This window comes from Poromitra crassiceps (assembly GCF_964638095.1).
Source record: "Poromitra crassiceps genome assembly, chromosome: 7".
In the NCBI taxonomy this organism is placed as follows: domain Eukaryota; kingdom Metazoa; phylum Chordata; class Actinopteri; order Beryciformes; family Melamphaidae; genus Poromitra; species Poromitra crassiceps.
This window is the reverse complement of record NC_139628.1, coordinates 49,888,818-49,911,322: the sequence shown is the minus strand read 5'-3', so window position 1 is coordinate 49,911,322 and position 22,505 is coordinate 49,888,818. Positions and strand designations below refer to the sequence as shown.

Genomic DNA, 22,505 nt, shown 5'->3' with positions numbered 1-22,505 from the left:
TGTAATTTGTACGAAGAGTGAAGGAAGCGTGCAGGGCTTTGCGTCGTGCTTTGCGTCGTGCTTGTACACCGCCCACCGTGGAGTTTGGTCTCGCCCACTTCACCCCCCCCCACCGTGGAGTTGGTCTCGCCCACTTCCCCCCCCACCGTCTAGGTGCTCTCGCCCACTTCTGATGAAGAATAGGTTTAGAAGCTGCTGTGTGCCTCCCATCAGCAGAGACCGCCCTGTGTGTGAGAGAGGATGTCAAAATATCCACACCGTGATCTGTGTGGTACAAATGATCCCACTCTTTTTCTTTCTTTCTTTCTTTCTTTTTCTTTTTATAGCAAAATATTGATGTTTCCTCTATTCTCAAGCCAGTTAATTAAAATGCTTGTCGTTAGGAAGACACCCTCTTTCGGTATTATATCATGGAGTTGTATTTATTTATTTATTTTGTGTCTGATATGTTTTAATGCCAAGCCCTTGGTGTTATTTGACAGGGCTGCGATCGAAAAGCTCGGAAATGCCACGGTAATATATAATTTAGCTCTGGTAGAAACAAAGACCAATAAGTGAACCCACTCCACCCCTCCGTTTGGTGGCTGTTGCTTGGGGAAAGGTTGCAGGCCTCTGGTGATTCGTTAACAGTCCGGGATGTTAAGAGTCTCTCCATCTGTATAACAGAGATCATATCCATCAGCCACACCTGAAAGGAAGGTGAAGAGGACTTCCATTCCTTCAGAATGAGTCTTTTGGCGACAGTTGTCCCCAGTGTCAGAGATTGTTGCACAGCTGTAGGAAAGTTCAGAGAGGACTCCGAGCAGCCGAAGATGGCGAGTACCAATCCAATATTTTGGCCCAGAATCCCGTTAATGAAGGGCAGAACCAGAAGGCATGAGATAGTGTGCCCTCTGACACCTGACACCTGTCACACAGTGGCGAGACAGAAGGGAAGATCTTAGTTTATGCTTGGAGTAGTGAAGACGGTGAGTGACTTTAAATTGGATCGGCTGATGTCTGCTATTCACTGAGCAGAGTTGTACCACAGACTCCTTTCCCATATAATGTCAGATAAATCAATACCAAGTTCCCCCTGCTTCTCGAATCCTCTCAGTAGAGGCCATGTTGCACTTGTGGGAGGACCCGCCTCCCACTTTGAAAAGCTCAGACGTAGGCGACACCACTAGTCCTGCCAGCTCCACCCCGTCCAGTGAGTTTTTTAAGGGCCCTGAGGTGGATCTATTTTTATATTGACATTGGCGCGGCCGTCCCCTCATCTTGAGAAACCCACAACAATAGTTATTAACTCAGGTTCTTTTTAATATCCAACCACAGTTCTAGATAAGGAATATAAAATCACTTCACTTACCAAACTGGTGGATAATCCTAGTTTGTGACGTCAGTTGTTGAATGGAATTGAACAAACAATGCACTCTTCTTCCATGACATAACCAGCACCTCTCTACTGAGCCAAAATACATACTATCTACTATCTACTATCTAATATCATCATCAGTATATAAATGGGAGCTGGCGCTCCGTCTGTTTGTTTCTCTGTTTGTTTGTTTCTCTGTCCCACTGTGATGTCATAAATCCCACTGTGACATCATCCGTGATGTCATAAATCCATAAATCCCACTGTGACATCATCAGTGATGTCATAAATCCCACTGTGACATCATCAGTGATGTCATAAATCCCACTGTGACATCACCAGTGATGCTGGTCTCATTGGCCACACGGTTGCCGTGTGGGTTAGTTCAGTGTTCAGTAGACATTAAATATGAATTGAAAAGTGATTCTGATTCTAATCCTCCTGTCTTTGATCTCATGTCATCCTGTCACATTCAGAAAATTGAATTTCTTCATCCGCAATACAAGACGATCTCACTCAGTTGTCTCTGTACCCCAGCAGCACTGAGCCCGTTGGGCATGGTTTTGGAGGGCAGCTCAGAGGCGCTGTGTCCCCCCCCATCTCTGGAGCTGCGCCCGTCCTGCAACAAGAGCCAGCCCTCGCCTCCTCTGGGCTCGAGCTCGCAGCCCCACGACGGCGTCTTCCCTGGGGACAAGGAGCCCGTCAAGTACGGCGAGCTCATCGTCTTAGGGTGAGATGCTGAAGCCCTCTCTTGACTTACACACTTGCATGCGGGTTCGAATCTGACCCAAGGTATTTTGCCACATGTCATTTCCTTTGCGAATTAAACTTCACAAGCTCAGCTGGGAATATTTGCTTAGCTTTATACTGATGGAAAAAAGGTAAGAATATGCTATTATTGTTAGTTACCTGTAGCCTTCATCTGAGAACTGAAAGCACTTGACAGTGATGTGACCGTTATAGCCACAGATTCACTTTTTTTATTACTCCTTTCATCGTCTCAAATAACCCCCTGCGAATTCCACTGCGGGCTCCATTTAACAAGCCCATCTGTGGAATTTGCGGGCTCTTGTCTGAGACTCAGCACGCGAGGCAGCGTACATCAAAGGTCAGTTTTTCAAAAAAGGGGCGGGAAGTTTTGACGCTTTCGAATCCACCCACTCCACATTTGGATAGCATGAACTTTTGTGGGGGCGGGCAAATTTCAGAGCCAATGGCAGACCTCTGTGCATTTCCTGCTCACGCATGGGTGATTTCATTCCACGGTAATAGTAGAGCGCTTTTACCACTACACTACCCAGCCGACCTATGTTATAGATATGTTAAGACATGTTATAGATGACGCATGAAGGCTGCGAGAAGCATGTCGGTCACATGCACATGGCGTGGTGCTGTTCCATGCACAGAGACACTCCTAACCCTATTGATCCATGAGTTGATGGATTATGAGAATGGCTGTCGATGTGATTAGAGAGAGAGGGGGGGAGGGAGGTTGCCTGCCACCAACATTTTTCGAAGTCCATCCAATCATAGCTTCTCTGCGGTGAATACAGCATGCCTGGATGGAGGCTGTCGTTCAGCATGGTCTCTTATAATAAGAATTGTCTGTGAGTGAGTGAGCAGAAATAGTGGTCGGCCACAGCTATGCCATTTTACGTGCGATCGCGCTGAATCTTTCAGGAAGTGTAAAGAGCACCCCTACGCGTGGCCCTAACAACAGCCGGATTTTTGAATTAGGTCATTAGGGCCAACTAAATGGGCAAAAATTAGCTAATTAGTGGCCAAAATGAATCAACACAGGTTCAGCACCATGGAGAGCACCATTTGTTAGCTACTGATGGAGCACAGCTGAGCGGAGTTGGAATCAGCCAGGGAAGTGGACTATGAAAACCATGCCAGTGCTCCAACAGGTATCAGAATCAGAACTATAATAAGAATGCAAAGTCTCATTGGGTGTCTGAGTGAGTGAGTGAGTGAGTGAGTGAGTGAGTGAGTGAGTGAGTCTGAGTGAGTGAGTGAGTGAGTCTGAGTGAGTGAGTGAGTGAGTGAGTCTGAGTGAGTGAGTGAGTGAGTCTGAGTGAGTGAGTGAGTGAGTCTGAGTGAGTGAGTGAGTGAGTGAGTGAGTCTGAGTGAGTGAGTGAGTGAGTCTGAGTGAGTGAGTGAGTGAGTCTGAGTGAGTGAGTGAGTGAGTCTGAGTGAGTGAGTGAGTGAGTCTGAGTGAGTGAGTGAGTGAGTGAGTCTGAGTGAGTGAGTCTGAGTGAGTCTGAGTGAGTGAGTGAGTCTGAGTGAGTGAGTGAGTCTGAGTGAGTGAGTCTGAGTGAGTGAGTGAGTGAGTCTGAGTGAGCAAGTTTGAGTGAGTGAGTGAGCTAACAATGGCTGCACAGCCCAATACATTGGACAGTTATTCCGCTAGTGTGATAAAAAAAAAACAGGACGGCTCACCCAACTGTCTGCAAATACATGCAGGGAGAGTGTGGGAGGTTTGTGGTTGGACAAGCTGCTTCTGGTTTGTTATTCTGTCACCTATATGCAGCCTGCATGTTTTGTTTGTTTGCCTTGTCATGAACGTGTCACTGTCCTGCCCACACGGTGTCACTGTCCTGCCCACACGGTCACTGTCCTGCCCACACGGTTTCATAGAGAGCCGCAGGGATGACGTATTTTTGTAGGCAGAATGCGGAAGTCCCGAACTTCCTGGTTCTACACTGTTTCTGTCTATGGGATTTTTGAATGGGTTTTTGCCGCGATGCTTCAAATACGGTCTCTGGGCAACGCAAGATTAATCAAACGCGAACCAGAGTTCCATCGGATAATCTTCACACATGAGGACCACTTTCATGAGTTTTGAAGCGTGAATGCGAGCCTTAGAAGTAAAATGCTCGAGCTAAGCTAATCCTGAACTACACACTGTCGCATAGGCTTCCACGTCACGTCAGCACTCAACCTGGACTGTTGTTGATGTGTGCACTGATTACCCCGGGCTGAACAGGGCTGAACCAGGTGAGGGAAAGAGAATTTCCGTGTTTGCCCTTTGAAGTGGTGACGTTATTGACGTATATATCCCCATCGACTCAAAAGTGTAGTCTCATTTAGCCGTTTGCTAGCTAGCCGTCCTTTTAACGGCAAGTAAAAGCTTCAAAACTCGTAAAAGTGGTCCTCGTGTGTGAAGATGATGTTACTAAACACTGGTTCGCGTTTGATTAAGCCAGCGTTGCCCAGAGAGCTTATTAGAAGCATCGCGCCAAAAACCCATTCAAAACTCCCATAGGCGAAAACTGTGAAGAACCAGGGCTGTTAGCATCGATGATTTCCGGACTCGTTACTGCGGCTCTCTATTGACAGGTGATCTCTGGGAATTGAGCCCCAAAAATGGAGGCAGATTTAACTAGAAAGAACTGCCTGGCGGTTGTATCCATCCGGCAAAAAGCCAAGTTTGAGCCATGTCTGTCCTGTTTTTAGAACATCAGGGACTAGGGATGCACGATATGGATTTTTTCAACCGATACGATAACCGATAAATATCTGCTTCTCCTGCCGATAACCGATACCGATAATTATTATAATAAAAATAGATATATACATATTTTTTTTCGTTTTTAACCTGTATTTTATGCACACCTGGGGTTAAAAAAGGGTTAGGGTAGATGTATGGATGTAGTGAGCATAGCTCTGACCTAACCAAATCTAACTGACATCACTGTGAACGCAAAACAAAGAAAACTTCTGATATAATATGATTGTTTTAATAAAGTGTATGGTAAATGGTAAATGGCCTGCATTTATATAGCGCTTTTATCCAAAGCGCTTTACAGTCAGTAGTTACATTCACCCATTCACACACCGATGGCGGCAGGCTACCACGCAGGGTGCTGGCACACCAACGGGAGCAATTTGGGGTTCAGTATCTTGCCCAAGGACACTTCGACACGCAGACTGGAGGAGCCGGGAATCGAACCACCGACCTCTTTTATCCAAAGTGATTAGTGGACGACCCGCTCTACCTCCTGAGCTACAGCCGCCCCTGAGTGTATCACTCAATTATAGTCAATACAAAAATAAAGGCTTTTATAGAACGGAAAGCCAAGCTGCTTAGTCTGCAGATAAAACACAATGACAAAAGGCATAGTAATTAGAGTATTATTGCATGTTACTGATCTGTTCAAATTTGGCATTGGTTCCATTTCTCAGTGAATTGTAGCCTGGGCCCAATGAATGGGGCAGGCACTAACCCTAACCCTAACCCGCACTACGAGCTAATGCTAACAAAACTTGCTAACAAAAACAACAAACATATCCGCTGCATCATCGCCAGCTTTGGTTTAACGTAATGCCAGCTTAGAGGTTTCCCCTCCTCTCGGAACCTGCGTGGGACATGGATTGCAAATTACAGTAGCTTTCTGATCATTCTGAAACGGAAAAACAGCAACACAGTGGCAGCAGCCATGTTTGCGTCGCAGCTGTGATGTCATGTGTGCGACAACAAAGGCTCTGCTTCAAAATAAAGCATAATTATTATCGGATGATCATTTATCGGAAAAAGGCCATTATCGGAATAATAAATAATAACGCAAAATGGCCATATCGGCCGATAATTTATCGGTCCGATAATTATCGTGCATCCCTATCAGGGACCATGTTGGAAATAAGTGTTTACACTTTTACATGTTATTCCTTGGATGTTTTGTTGTCTCTATATATCCATGAATAAAGTCTGTCGAGACTCGAGACTCATAAAATGTATGTAGTATGTTTTATAGGAGGAATCAGCATGTTTGTAAACAAACCATAGGCGCAAGGGGACAATTTGCCCCCCCAAATATGAGAGAGTGTGGAAAAGAGAGGAGAATCTCTGTTTATTGAATAAACTACAGCGCAGCGGGAGTCAGTGCTCCTAGTGGAGAGGAGAGCAAGCGAACTAACCATTTTACACTGACATGGCTATTGATGTGATTGGTATATACCACTCTCCTACCATGTGTGTAACACTTAGGGTGTTGAGTCATAGTCTATTTTCTATTTGTCTTTATTGAATGTTCCAAAACTTCATGTTTAACTAAGAATAGACTAATGATTATTTCCACCCAGCACTTATTTAATTGGGTTAATTTCTTGTCAAAAGTTAGGAAGGAACAAGGCATGCTGGAAAATATGCACATGTGTTTGTCCAATGCGGTCCAATGGCATTGCTCTCTGTCAGACCATGCGTTGCGTGGATGTCCGTTGGTTTAGTAGCAAAAGTAAACAGATAAGTTAATAGCAGACATCAGGGTTTCAAGCCCAGATTGCAGTGCTCAAAGAGGAAGGGAAAAAAGAGGACAGGATGAGCCTACTGCTAAACTGACGACATTGGATTAGGTTTTGGTTGGCTTTGATAGCTCGTTTAGCACAAATGCTAATGTAGCAATGTTGACGTTCAAATTAGGAGCGGCGCAAGGCTCTAGCATGGACTTCTAATGGGTGAGTAAGTACTGTAGCTTTAACTGTTGGGTTTCTCTTTGTTATAGAGTCTGGTTAGTGATTTCTACATCTAGAGCAGTGTAGCCTTAGCCTGGCTCGACCTTCGATTACCACTTTAAACCCAGTTATTGTCTCTATTTCTATTTTATTTTCTATTTCTTTTTATGACTCGCAGGCACAATGGTTCGCTGGCCAATGGGGACAAGGGTCGCAGGAGAAGTCGCCTGGCCCTCTACAAGAGACCCAAAGCCAACGGCGTCAAGCCCGATGTCATCCACAATGTCTCCACCCCTCTGGTATCAAAGGTGAGACGTCCCAATATGGTCGCTGTAGCTTATGTCACATTCCATTTGTATTGGGAACTAGGAATTTACAAGGTCAAAGGTCAGGAACGTCGCTTGTGACTTCACCTGACCTCGGATTTCCTACCCCGATCTCAGGGGAGCCTCACCAGCCCCGACCTCAAAATCCAAGATGGCAGCTCCACCGTTCAACAGTAGTGAAAGGTCTAGTAAATACTAAATACTGTTTATTAGCACTTCTGTCTTATTTGTGTGTCATTACGTCAGTCATACACACAGTAGGCTACTGTCTAACTTCTATCTGTGGACATGTTACCAAGGTGTTTGTGTATGTGCAAAATTATACTAAATGCGTTGTTATCAACTGTTTTTGCTAACAATGGTTAGCCTGGCTAGAGCTAATTCTGGCTGGTTTCCCAACTGTTGGAACGCGGTCAACTTGGGTGTGACGTAAATCAACTGGGAAATCCCTAGTTCCCAAAAAAAATTGAATGTCCCATCAGGTTGTCATTCATTCTGAAGGTTTGCCTAGGGCTTTTTCCCTGAGCTGGGTAGACGCTACCCTATTCTCCTGAGTCCCCTGGGTTCCTGCGAGGTCGAGGACATCGCATTTTGCCGTTTCTTAGAAGAAGTGGTTCTATATAGAACCTTTAAGGGTTCTATAGCTTGGTACATTTGGAACCCTCAAAAGTTTCTATACAGAACACACCTGTACAACAAATAAGTAGTCCACATAAGTACACAAAATAAACAACAACAAATATCACACCATTTTTAATGAAACAACAATGATTATGATCATGACCATGATAATACAATTATATTATAGGGATACTTTATGATTCAGTTTCAGTTGTTCTAGTCTCATATCTAGTCTCGAATATGGGCGACTGAAGTTTATTTATCCACCTATCCCACAATTCCAAGCAGAGAGGCAAAGTGGAGAGCAGAGCAGAGCCAGAGTTGCCAGGTGTACAATAATGATCATATTTGAACGATAATTTCACCCTTTGTATGATCTGTTCATCACAATGCAAAGTGCTACAGAGCAGAGCAGAGCCAGCGTTGCCAGGTGTACGATAATTATCGTATTTGTACGATAGTTTCGCTGAGGTGATTACTTCTGGTTTGATAAGTCAGTTCATTCGGCTCATTACATGCCGAATGAATTTGCATGCAGCCCCTGGAAGAAAATGTTGCACATTTTAAAAGTAAAATGCATCAAAATGTAGATACTAGTTAGTGAAGAACTACACACACCACTTTAATATCCTCTTTACTGTGCTCTGGCTTTGCAATGATGAAAAAAATAAATGGCTCTCTATACTGCATACAGGTCACTATAGTAGAATACTGCTGGCTTAAATACAATGGCCCATCTATACATTCACTTGCAGGGGAGAACTCAAGTACAAAGTAACATTTGCTTTGTAGGCATAAACAAAAGTAAAATAAAAATGGAATTCACTAACATTGATTGGAATCATGTTCAGCCAAGACAATACTATAAGCCCCAAAGTAGGAGTTTGCCCGGCAGCAAAAAAAAAAAAAAAAATGTCCCCCCCTTTTTGATTATTTATTATACATAATATGTACAACAGTGACATTCCCTTTAGATTTGCTTGTTTTCCTTTAATTATGCATAATAGTATTGTTACACAAATATACAACATGATAGGGAGAAGCGAGTAGAATTTATGATAACATTTCACACCGTGCCCTGTCACGGTGCCCTGAGCCTTGCTCAGAGTTGCCTTCAAAACCTGCGTTAAGACCGATGCAGACGCCTAATTGCATAACACTTCGTTATAGTCAGACAGATACACATAGTTCATTAATCATAAATTCCATCCATAAATTCCATTCCACTTAGACAGACAGCCTATGGGGCCACAGTGACAAGCTCAGTCAGCGATGTGGCCTTGCTAGGCTCCTGCCTTGGCTACAGCTCCCCCTCCCCTCGACTCCTGCCATTGCTCTGTGAGCTTGTCAAAACATCGCTTGTGAAGATATGTGAGATATGTGAGAATACTGTATAAAACCTTTGACTCTGTGTCATTCTGTATTGCGCTCCTGATCTGGAAACATGTACGCTTTTCCAGGGAGCCAGTCTCTCTGCAAATGGAAACGTTCTATTTGCAAAGATATATGTTTGACTGAATACATTTCTGTGAGACAACTTTCTTGACTCTTGGCTTTATTATTATTTTGATCTATAATGGTTTTTATCACAAAGCTGCCCACCTTCACACTCCTCTGCAATAGAGGTGTTTGCTTATGCGGGAGAAGAATGATGATGAAATTCCATTCTACAACATCATGTGATCTGGGTAATGTTGTCATGTGACCTGGGTAATGTTGTCATGTGACCTGGGTAATGTCATTGTCATTGACAGGCGCTCAGCAACAAAAGCCAGCACAGCATCTCCTACACACTGTCACGGAGCCACTCTGTCATCGTGGAGTATACCCATGACACCAACACAGACATGTTTCAGGTCAGTATCCACACACACACACACACACACACACACACACACACGCACACACACACACACACAAACACGTGCCATGCAAACTCAACATTTTAGCAGCGACTGTAGAGTGCGCTAGAAGTTAATGGACATGACCTTGCTGAATCTGTAGGAAAACACAAACCTAGTAGGCTTACGCTACGGTACCTCCTCACAAACAGCTGAAAACCTCCTTTGCCATTTTCATATTTTAAGCTGGATTAGGCAACCGTTTATAAAAGATTTTTTCAAACACACCCATGTTATTTTAATAGCCTGGTAAAACCATGATCATTATGTTTCATTCTACATATCAGTCTATGCTTACAAAGCAATTGTTACTTTGTACTTGAGTTATTTGGTATAGATGGGCCATTGTATTTTAAACAAGCTGTATTCTACCATATATAGTGTATGTAGAATATATAGGGAGATACTTATTTTTTCATTATTGCAAAGCGGACTGTCACTATAGTCTGTTTTGTTGACCCCAGGAAGAATAGCTGCAGTGCCAGTAGCTAATAGCGATCCAAATAAAACTTGAAACTGAGTAAATGAAATTGAGTACTACCCACCTCTGGTAATATGCTACTATACTATGCTATGCTATGCTATGCTATAATATAATATAATATAATATAATATAATATAATATAATATAATATAATATAATATAATATACTACTATTCCATAGCAGTGGTTGTCAACTGTGTGTCATTGTGGCTTGTTTTTATGATCACTTTCTATCTTGGTTCTCCTAGATTGGCCGGTCCACGGAGAGCATGATTGACTTTGTGGTGACGGACACAGCGGGCAGCAGCGGTCAGGGCGGGGGGGCGGCGGGGGAGGGCGGCAGCGGAGGCCAGTCGGCCCAGAGCACCATCTCCCGCTACGCCTGCCGCATCATGTGTGAGCGCAGCGCCCCCTACAGAGCCCGCATCTATGCCGCAGGCTTCGACTCGTCCAAGAACATCTTCTTGGGGGTGAGCGTTCTCTTGCTGGGTAGGGTAGGGTTGGGTACCCAAACCCGGTACCACTTTGGTACCGGTACTTTTACAACCGGTACTATCGGTACCGAATTGCAATGCAGATTAGGTGCCTCATTTAAGTGCTGCCGAGTGAAATCTCCACCCTCCGGTGCTCCGAAACCGGTGCTGCACACACCTTCCAGGGTGTTCCCGAAGCGCCGATCGCCGGATAAATCTTTACCTAGTGGCCTCAGTTTGACCGGCTGCAATTTTAGATTGAATTTGGGGGTGCAGGCTGTATTCAAGAGGATCAGCTGATGTGGTTGCCTCAGTGGCACGTTTTAACATAGAAAAATAGGGACAGCAAAACGTGCACCCCAAAATAAATATTTTTATAATATTCATAAAACCCGAAATCGATCTTAATAAGGTGACGTGACAAACACAGACTCTCTCTCTCATCTCCCCGACATGATGCAGCTCACTGGCTGCACCTGCTGCTTGTTAAGAAGAGCCGACTCTGGAGCGTTAACGAGCAGGTGTTATGTTGCGTTGGTGAAACGCTGTCCAGAGAGAATAATATGGACTGTGTATAAGCCTGAAATGTGCATGAAAGACATACATGTAAGCTGTGACACTTGTTGTGAATAATTCTGCCTGAATAGACCTTCTTACTTATGGACGTGCAAAGCGAAAGTAAAAAAAAAAATCCAGGCGGAGAAATGCAGTTTTCGACGTCCTAGCATCAGGTAACACAGCATGTCTGTCTTCCTTGGGTATGTTCATACATTCTGAAATGGTCAGAGATCCAGTCGTTCTGGATTCCTCTCGATAAGAAATCCCATTTTGAGATACATTCAGATACAGTATGTATCTGTATTAGAGATGCGCGGATGCTTTTATGCCATCCTAATCCACGTGTATGCATGAACCGTCTGCCCGCCATAAATCCGCGCAAATTATTTCATACCATTTATAGATCCACGCCCGCAATGCACCCGACATTTCACAACGCTATAAAAGGAGCGAACTTACGGTTTCTGCTGCCGTTGGTGCGATCGCTGCAGTCCAAGACTCCAAATAAACTTCCATGCTGTATTATGTCCAGTCCACCACTTGCCCTCATGTAGTTTACTCGGCTAACGCTATAGCTTTAAGTTTAGTTTACTGGATTGCCTCATTGTATGGGAAAATACAAACGCGTCTTCTCTTCAAACACGTCTTCAGTGGAGACTCCTTTTTGAGGGTGCCATCATTGACCATATATGGACCCAGCATTGCCAGATGTACGATAATTATCGTATTTGTACGATAATTTCGACCTCTGTACGATGTACGATCAATAATCCCAAAATCCCCCAAATGTACGATAATTTCATCATTTTGTGACACTTAGACGAATCCTACGTCTATCACTCTATCTGTTTATACAATCATCTCTTCAAACAACATATTTGCAGCCAATACGTGCAGGGTGTTTTGTTGTTGTTGCAACGCAGGCTGAGATCACAGTGTTGAAAGATCATGCCAAGTCCAAAAAGTAGCCTGTGATCAGTCGCAGTACCCCCGACGTTGGCGCGCCGCGCTGGGGAGGGGGCGTACGATAATTTCACTCCAAAAACGATAATTTTGACCCTCTGGTACGATAATTCAACATTTGCCATCTGGCAACACTGTATGGACCAAAAGTGGAGCCTAGTGACCTAGCACATGGCTATTCTTTTGTTTACGGCCGTGGGTCCTTTGGGGGATCTACAAGGCGACTAAGAATGTGCCTGACGAAAAATGTAGCTTAAAATACGTTCATAGACTAGAGAACGTAATTCATATTATTTTATCCTCATTAATGGACACATCGTTTCAACCGCCCGCAACCCATCCGCTATTAACACGTTCACTGCCAATGACGTGTTAACACGTTTTCAGAATCCAGCTGTTGACTGCCAACGACGTGTTAACACGTCAAAAAAAAAATCGATTTTTTTTTTTTGACGGTGGATCGTTGATCTGGCCCTTTTGCATCTCCTATTATAGTGTTAGAGCCGCCGGGCGTGTGCAATCCATTCCGCCGACCCACTGAGTGGCGACGGTGCTCAGACTATTGAGAGCCAAGCAAGCTAAGACAGCAGCATGGAAGCCATTATCATGAAAATGGATGGGGCGAAAACGCTTTCGCTTTCGCCTGGGTCCTGGCTGTGGGGGATTGCAAATTTGCATAATAGATCACGGATGGAACACACTTTGAAACACGCAGCATAAATATGACCAGAATCGCAAAAGCTTCATCTCTGCTCTCAACCAAAACTCCAAGAAGCGAGCGAGTCCAACCAGACTTCCTCAAAGAGCGGCCGCCCAGACAGGCACAGCCGCACAGCAGCAGCAAAGCAGTGAGACTGGTGACAAGCTTGTGACACGGCCGCTGCCTGCAGCCAAGAAGAACGCCCACGGAGGGAGGAGTTGGAAGCAGAGGGGAGTTTCCTGCTGTTATGGAGGAAATTACTGTTCAAAACTATTGTTTAGGTCTTACTGATGCCAAAAATGAATGGTTAAAGTGACTGTTCTATCGAATTTCACAAAAAGCCGTTTATCTCTGAAAAAAAATTCTGACGCTGAAACCATGCTGTATTCAACTGCTAATGCTTACATAACTACTAACTCTACAAACTAACTCTTTTAGACAGAGAAAGCACACATTCTATTAGTTATTTTGAGATATTGTGTGTTCACAAAATCTCAGCAGAAAAGAATCCTCGGGTCTTGAAAGATGAGCCAGAATCCTCAAAAAAACCCTCTGGCAGAACCTACCTACAGTAAAAAAAAAATGGCTGGCAGTGAATGTGTTAATCAGAATGTTTATTTTTATGATCCGACCCGCCCGCGGGGCGGGATATCCGCGGTCAGCGCGGTTATAACTGCGGCCCGCGCATCACTAATCTGTATCTTTAGGTAAGAGATCAAGGGGCCCCTTTGAAAATGGTTTTCCCTTGCCAAAGTTTAGCCTAAATTTAGCGCATTATTTAGGCCCTTCCTGACAACCTAGCATGACCTGGCTGGTACCAATGGATGCATTGTAGTTTGGGAGGATATCAGTATTTTCACTCTAGCTCTAAAAATGGCTCTGCTAGAGCCTCTGAAACACAGTCATGTTGGCCGCAGCACAGACGTGTCTTGCAAAAAGGCCACTTATCCTTCAGAGGGCAAAAGGGGAGGTGCTTGGGCACCACCTGGGGTCTATCTGTCGTTCTTAAGCTCCTCCCACTGAGGTCTAACTCAACCAATGGGATTATTTCTGCCTCCATAGCAGCTTTCTATCCAAGACATATTAGCAGAGCTCAAACTCCAGTTTTCTCCGTCTCAGCCCTCTCCAATGAAAAGCTTTTGAACTTTGAACTCAAACCCCCTCGAGTGCCTGGCCGTGTCCCTCCCGCCACATGGTCATAATATTTGCCTTTGTTCTCTGTGGGATGTTTATTCTTAGGCGTGGGTGCCTCTCTGTGCATTAGTCAGTCCAGCAGTCGTTCTGTACCCTGCTAAATATAGCAGCACAGAAGAGCCACGTTGGCTGTTTCTCTAGCCAGCTACCTCTCTCTACCCTGTGCAAAGCCATCACTCTGATCACCTTCACATCTGCCTGTGTGTGTGTGTAAGAGAGTGTGTGTGCGCGTGCGCGTGTGTGTGTAAGTAATGGAATACATGTATTTAGAATACAAAATAAGGAGTACCTGTATCCCGTTACAGGTATCTATCTATCTATCCATCCATCCATCTATCTATCATCAGTTCAGTATATAAATGGGAGCTAGGGCTCTGTCTGTCTGTTTCTCTGTCTGTCCCACTGATGACATCATCAGTGATGCCATAAATGACATCAGTGAATTACTCACACACACAAGGCACACTGAACTATAGTTCAGTGATGATGTCACTGATGACATCATCAGTGACTGATGTCATCAGTGCTATCATAGGTATTGTGACACCATCAGTGATGTCATAAATTCACTCACACACACACACACAAGGCTATAGTTCAGTGATGATGTCACTGATGACATCCCCTAACCCTGCCCATCACTCTGCTAACCTTGATGTCTGCCTGTGTGTGTGTGTGTGTGTGTGTGTGTGTGTGTGTGTGTGTGTGTGTGTGTGTGTGTGTGCGTGTGCGTGTGTGTGCATGCTGTGGGGTGGTCTCCTAGGAGCGGGCTGCAAAATGGCGGACGTCAGACGGCTTGATGGACGGGCTGACCACTAACGGCGTGCTGGTGATGCACCCGGCGGGCGAGTTTGTGTCGGAGCCGGCACCCGGTGTCTGGAGAGAGATCTCTGTCTGCGGCAATGTCTTCGCCCTGAGGGAGACACGCTCCGCTCAGCAGAGGGGCAAGCTGGTGAGATGGAGAGAGAGGGGGGGGGGGGCTGATGGGAAAATGAGTCCCAAGGCGTGGGGCTTTACTGACCTTGATTTGACCCAGAAAGGCATCTAAAGGGCCGTTTAGACTAGAGTTCTCAATGTCAGTCCGAACCCGATGGGACCCGACCCAGCCCGACGGGCTCGGGCTTCACAAAAAAAGAAAAAACGATATATTTTTAATGTATTTACAGTAGGCTAGATGGAGACACTCTCTTTATTCTCTCTCACTCTCTTTAATGCTAACACACACACACACACACACACACACGCATGCATGCACGCACACACACACACGCACAGATAGCTTAGAGTTCTCAGTTTCAGCCTGAGCCCGACGGAACTCGACCCAGCCCGGCGCGCTCCAGCCCACAATTTGGGCTAATTGGTCGGGCCGGGCCGGGTTTGGGCTTCAACTTACTAGGGTCGGGTCAGGTTTGAATTTCCAGGCTCGTTGAGAACTCTAGTTTAGACCAAAGGTGACCTGCTCCATCAAAATGAGTCACATCGACCCTTCAAATCTCTTTGACTTATATACACTGTTGGAAAGAGCAGAATGTATGCTTTCTGTTGATATCCAAATTTACTTTGTACTCCAAAAATGTAAGATTGCATCCCTTTATGTCTTACTAGGCATCTCGCACGCTCGATTCCTAGCGGGGTCGCTAGCTCGGGCGCACAGTGGCCTCGCGCGCCCTGCAGCTCACATACGCAGCCCCGATGCTGCGCGGCCTCGCCCACAGCATGGCTTCACTGTGAACGCCATTTTCAAGCTCGTTAACGTCATATCTCAGTAACGCCTTGACAGAATTTCTTCACATTTGGCTGAAATGTCAAAGTCTGGACAGACATGGATGTCGACTGCTCACTTGTTAGCGGAGGCATATATCCATTGACTTTAGGATGTCTTCAAGTAGAAATATATACACGAAATGTATGAAAACAACAGAATAAATTACAGCATTATGCAAGATAACAGCAGGAGAATGTACCAAGGCAAAGAAAAACAATGAAAAATGTATGATATGGAAAAGTATGCAGTGTGAAACGTGAAAAAATCATAATATTAATACTAATAATAATAATACATTAGATGTATATAGCGCTTTTCTAAATACTCAAAGTCGCTTTACACACAATAAAATAATTTAATATATACAGAACATAAAAGAACATAACGATAGAAATAACAATAAAACAGAGTATGAGATTTAAAGATGGTTGAGTTGTGATGATGGAGGGGAGGATGATTTAGCAGGTGAAGGTGAGTTTGAAGAGGTGGGTCTTGAGGGCCTGTTTGAAGGATGGTAGAGTGGTTGCCTGCCGGATGTGGATGGGGAGGGGCGTTCCAGAGGGAGAGTGCAGCACCTGAAAAGGCCCTGTCGCCCCCTGCAGGTCCGGAGCTTGGTCCTCGGGGGTTATCAAGCTGTTAGCGTCAGCGGACCTGAGGCGACGGGTAGGGGTGTGGCGGAGGAGGAGGTCGGAGAGGTAGGGAGGGGCCAGGTTGTTGAGGGCTTTGTAGGTGGTGAGCAGTATTTTGAAGTCTATCCGGTGTTTGACTGGGAGCCAGTGGAGTTTGTGAAGGACAGGGGTGATGTGATCTCGGCGACGGGTGGAGGTGAGCAGGCGAGCAGCGGAGTTCTGGACATACTGCATATATGAAATATATGCATATATGAAATATATGCAGTATGAGGGAAGTTAACAATTATTTGAGATATATATATATATGCAAAGGTGCATGTGATGTAATATATGTGATGTGCATAATGTGCAAGGTCATGTACACAAATTGTAATTGAGCTGTAAGGACGAGGTCCCAGGTCTTCACGTGCCTTTAGGTAGAAATCATCCATGATGACATCGCCGGTTTCACTCTGTCTTTCTGAAGGTCGCTCTCCCTTCCCAGGCAGTTCACTGCAAGTCGATACCTAACTGTAAATGTGATGCATGCATGTACTGTAGATGGCATTTTGAAGGAGGCGAGTTATATGTCTGCAGCAGAGCTGAACGCCCACAGTGCCATCTTGTGGTGGTACAGAAGGAGAACGCAGTGCAGAGTTTCTCCTGCCTTTAACACTGAAAGCTCTGGGGTGTCCCGATAGCGCAGGGTGCAGGTTCGAGCCCCCGTACCTCCGGCATGGTCGGGCGTCCATGCCCGCGTCGGTATGGGCGTCCATACCGATTAAGAGACCTGGTCGCTGCACTAGTGCCTCCCTTGGTCGGTCGGGACGCCCGTTTGGAGGGGAACTGGGGGGAATAGCGTGATCCTCCCACGTGCTATGTCCTGCCAGTGAAACTCCTCGCTGTCAGGTGAGAAGAAGCGGCTGGTGACTGCACATGTATCGGAGGAAGCATTGTGCTAGTCTACAACTCCCCCCAGATTGGCAGAGGGGGTGGAGCAAGGACCTGGACAGCAGGACAATAGAGAGCCGCAGGGATGACGTATTTTTGTAGTCAGAACGCGGAAGTCCCGGACTTCCTGGTTCTTGGATTTTTGAATGGGTTTTTGCCGCGATGCTTCAAATAAGGTCTCTGGGCAAGGCAAGCTTAATAAAACGTGAACCAGAGTTCAGTCGGATAATCTTCACACATGAGGACCACTTTCATGAGTTTTGTAGCGTAAATGCGAGCCCTAGAAGTAAAAAGCTCGAGCTAAGCTAATCCAGAACTACACACTGTCGCATAGGCTCCACGTCACGTCAGCACTCAACCTGGACTGTTGTTGATTACCCGGGCTGAACGGGCTGAACCAGGTGAGGGAAAGAGAATTTCCGTGTTCGTCCTTTGAAGTGGTGACGTTATTGACGTATATATCCCCGTCGACTCAACAGTGTAGTCTCATTTAGCCGTTTGCTAGCTAGCCGCCCTTTTAACGGCACGTAAAAGCTTCAAAACTCATAAAGGTGGTCCTCATGTGTGAAGATGATATTACTAAACACTGGTTCGCGTTTGATTAAGCCAGCGTTGCCCAGAGAGATTATTAGAAGCATCGCACCAAAAACCCATTCAAAACTCCCATAGGCGAAAACAGTGAAGAACCAGGAGTGGTAGCATCGATGATTTCCAGACTCGTTCCTGCGGCTCTCTATTGGGGAGAAAACAGGAGGGGGAAAAATGTGATAAAAAATAATGATGGAAACTCCTGTCCCTCCCCGTGTCGCTCCCCTCCCCCCCATCCCCACCCAGGTGGAGAACGAGTCCAACACGCTTCAGGATGGCTCTCTGATCGACCTGTGTGGGGCCACCCTGCTGTGGCGCACCCCGGCCGGCCTGCGCCGCACCCCCACCCTCAAGCAGCTGGAGTCCCTCCGCCAGGAGCTGAACGCGGCGCGGCCCCAGTGCCCCGTGGGCTTCAACACGCTGGCCTTCCCCAGCCTGGCACAGCGCGAGATCGTGGACAAGAAGCAGCCGTGGGTGTACGTGAACTGCGGCCACGTGCACGGCTACCACAACTGGGGCTACCGCAAGGAGAAGGGGCCCGCGGGCCCCGGGGGCACGGCGCCGGCCGGCACCGGCGAGAGGGAGTGCCCCATGTGCAGGCGGGTGGGTCCCTATGTGCCCCTGTGGCTGGGCTGCGAGGGGGGCCTGTACCTGGACGCCGGGCCACCCACGCACGCCTTCTGCCCCTGCGGCCACGTGTGCTCGGAAAAGACGGTGGCCGGGTGGAGCCAGATCCCCCTGCCCCATGGCACGCATGCCTTCCACGCCGCCTGCCCCTTCTGCGGCACCTGGCTGACCGGGGAGCAGGGCCACATAAAACTCATCTTCCAGGGCCCCGTCGACTGAGGCCACAGCTGGGCCAACGGTGGCCCCCGTCGACTGAGCCCACAGCTGGGCCGCCGGCGGATGGAAATGGGGACAAACGGTGGAGGAACGAACGGTTACGTTATAACCGCGGTTATCTGAATGGAGACGTTGCCTCTCCATTCATTGTTCAATGAATATGGGAACGGACGCGGGAACGGGACTAATGACTGTCGACTGCAGCACTGGATTGAAAGATGAAAGGAACACGCCAACATTTTGGGAGATTCTCCTATTTGCCATATTCTCAACAGTAAGACGAGAAGATAGACGCCCTTCTCTTCTCAGTGCGTATAGTACAAAGTAGCGACGCGCCCCTCCTGCTAGTTAGCTTAGCACATAGGGTGGCCATTTCCATAACACCAAACAGGAGGACACTTTGCAACGCACCATACAATACTATCACGATAGGTTGCCCACGATAACGATGGTATCATACAGCGATTCTGCGATACTCGATATATTGCAAGACAATTTGTCCATGATACATCACGATATTTGTGCAACTGAATTAGAAAAAATACCCATAAGGCAAAACGCAGGAACTATGTATAATTCACTGCATTGTAGTGTTCGTTTCACAAAAATTGACAACTATGAAAGAATGTAGCCTACAACAAAGTGCAGCTTAGTGCCTCTTTAACACATACACACACACACACACACACACACACACACACACACACACACACACACACACACACACACACACACACACACACACACACACACACACACACACACACACACACACACACTGACTGCAGGTTGTCCATGTGTGCCATTATTCCAATCTCCATTTAATCTTTGTGGTTGGATTTGCATAATTTTGGATTTGAATCACATATGTCAAACAGTAGCCTACATAAACATAAGAAAAATGGGTGAAATAATAATAATACAATAATTTATACAATAGTACTATCTATATCACACTAATTAATTATGCTCTGTGTTTGTGTTGTTAAATTGAGCCTATAACTGTAGCTATAACTACCAAAGAACATCTCTGATGTGGTCATTAGCCTACATTGTTTTTGTTGAGCAGCAACATAATGCTAATAATCCTATCATGTGAACAGTGCAGTTACAGTATAGCCTACCTGCTCCTACCTGCTCTCTCCATCTCTCTCCTCATCGTTTCCTTCCCTTTCCTTTGCTCGACAGTCTTTACATTTCCGTCTCTGTTTCAGTGAAGAAAATACACAAAGCTAAGTTAGCTGGCTGGCTAGCTAGTTAATTTACATGTGAAACGAACCAGCTGTCACCAACTGTTCAGTCCACTAGTCGCCTTCTTTCAGATCAGCTGCTGTCAAGCATTTCCTTAACATCAGGGACCCTAAAAAAAGAAGGACAAGACATCACTCACGTTCAATAGAACTGGCCCCAAATGATGTCAATGTCTTACGTGAGTGATGTCTTATCCTCCTTTTTTGTGGAAGATCTCAAAAGGAGGACAAATGAGCGTCCGTCTCAAGGCTGCACCGTTGGGCGGACACGGCATCGCAAAACGGGACTGTCCGCCCTAAAGGGGGATGGATGGCCACCCTATTAACAATGAGTGGTCGTCCGCGGATCGGCTAGCCTACCCCTGTTAATTCACCAAATAGGCAAATACACATTCCAACAGCGCCAAAACGCTCCTATGTACTCTTATGTACATGTTGGCACTTATGCATTCAACACGTTGTGAAATAATCATTTAAAATGATGAGACATTGTCATTTGGAGTTGGACTTGGAGGCCCCCGTATCCAGCAGCAGTGGGAGGCACACACCATCCAACTGCACCGTGCACCACTTCAACGATCGGGGGGTGAGGGCCACTGAATGGATGGTCGTCGGCCCAGGTGGGCCAGGCGAACGCGGCGGTGGGCTGTCAGCGGCAGACCCGGGCAAAATGGTTCTCCTTGGCACAGCGTCGACACCACTGGCCCCTGGCAGTATGGGGCTCGGTCGGGGTGCGATGAGGAGCCACAACTACCACAGGCCCAGCGTGCTGTGGGCACCGGTGCCACCGTCTGAGTCAGTAGCACGGGTCTGGAGGGGAAAGGGCTGGAGGCCGCTAACAGTGATGCTAAGCCCGCTGCTGGAAAGCTATTCGGTTGTTAAGCTGTGACCTATGACCTCCCGACAATACTACTATGTCCAGACAGCAGTGTGACACAGTCCGCGTATTTAGGAGCGGGTCCGAGAGTCAGAAAAATCTGCTGTCCCTCGTTGCCCAGACAGTGTAGCAGTAGGGCCCTCTTCCTTTCATCGTTAGCTTTAGTTAGCCCGAGGGCTACTATGAACGTTTCAAAGGATTCATGCCAGCGAACCCACGGAATCAGCGGCTCGCCAGGCAGGGCGAGGAACGGGGAGAGAGGTGGGACCATTATCCTCGATGTTTTACTACCAGGCTGTCACAGGCTCCATCTTACAACAACAACACTTTCCGGCAGCTGTCGCAAAGCTGCGCGGCTGTCTTAAAGGCACAGCTACAACTGGTGTGACGCATACACAACACTATCTTCTCGTCTTACTATCGGGCATATGCAAATAGGCCAATCTCCCAAAATGTTGCCCTGTTGCTTTAAGAACTGTTGGGGGAAAAGGAAAGAGTGGAATGACAAACTCAAAGCCAGACAGAATAGATCTCAAGGCTTCATATGGAATATGAGATGTATGGAGAAGATGTAAATAAATTGTGTTGAAATGTGCATGTGTCTTTCTTGATCCTTAGTTCTCTTCACTCTCAGTGCCTGCGTCGCAGCTAGTCTGGCTGCTCTGCATGTGTGTTGACATCACACCTGCAGGGATGCGTTTAGCGGTAGCCCATCTGACCCTACTAGGGACTGTCCCCTCCACAGAAAGACCTTCCCTCCCTGAGTGCTGCCGGCACACAGGCTCTCGAGCCCTGAAGGACTGTCTGTGCAGCCATGCTACCGGTCTGCAGCGCCCCCATCCTGCTATAAATAACTCAAGGTCACCAGCAACCCCATCACCTCTCCACCAGGAGGGAGAGAGAGAGAGAGAGAGAGAGATGGAGGACAACTACAGGGCAGCTGCGTCATCAGGGGAAGCTGCACAAATGTATCTAATCTGCACATTTCAATATTATGTTCATGCAAATACTTCGATAGCATATGACAGAGATGGTAACGCTGAAAGGTCTTACTGCAGACTCAATGCATGCAACTTAACGGTTATTTTCATTATCGATTCATCTTGTTGATTATTTTCTCGACTAATTGATTAGTCGTTTGGTCTATATAAAATGTCCCAAAATGTCAATCACTTTTTCCCCAAAGCCCAAGATGATGTCCTCAAATGTCTTCTTTTGTCCTGACAACCATCCATAAACCAAAGATAATCAGTTTAGTGTCATAGAAGACTGAAGAAACCAGAAAATATCCACTTTTAAGAGAACCATCCCCCCCCCTCAGTAAAAGTCATCAATTAATGTTCTGTCGATCAACTAATTGACTAATCGTTGCTGTGATTGATAATGGGGTGATTGCCTGCAGCAGGTGTGGGTAGCCTACTTGTCTCCCAAAATGCATTACATTTTTTGGCCTAAGTTGTCTTGTTTACTTATACCGTTGTGTATTTGTTTTTTACATCACTACTTTGTTTGGAATACCTTTGCAAGATGACACTATATTGTGAAACAGACTGAATCACATAGACAGTTAATGGACAAGTACTTTTAGT

At 46.2% G+C, this 22,505-nt stretch overlaps 1 protein-coding gene across 3 annotated transcripts in view; it reads left to right on the top strand.

Annotated features, from left to right (window-relative positions):
* peli3 (pellino E3 ubiquitin protein ligase family member 3) overlaps positions 1-18,910 on the top strand; it is a 39,785-nt gene extending 20,875 nt beyond the window's left edge. For 2 of the 3 annotated variants that reach the window (XM_083639819.1, XM_083639821.1), the window contains 6 exons: positions 1,898-2,087; positions 6,990-7,119; positions 9,513-9,614; positions 10,392-10,613; positions 14,795-14,983; positions 18,193-18,910. In XM_083639819.1, the coding sequence (XP_083495945.1) occupies positions 1,915-2,087; positions 6,990-7,119; positions 9,513-9,614; positions 10,392-10,613; positions 14,795-14,983; positions 18,193-18,792 (1,416 nt within the window). In that variant the 5' untranslated portion in view covers positions 1,898-1,914 and the 3' untranslated portion in view covers positions 18,793-18,910. Of the gene's footprint in view, positions 1-1,894; positions 2,088-6,989; positions 7,120-9,512; positions 9,615-10,391; positions 10,614-14,794; positions 14,984-18,192 lie in introns of all 3 variants that reach the window. The other variant, XM_083639820.1, reaches the window with a different exon arrangement.
* The last annotated feature ends 3,595 nt before the right edge of the window (positions 18,911-22,505 follow it).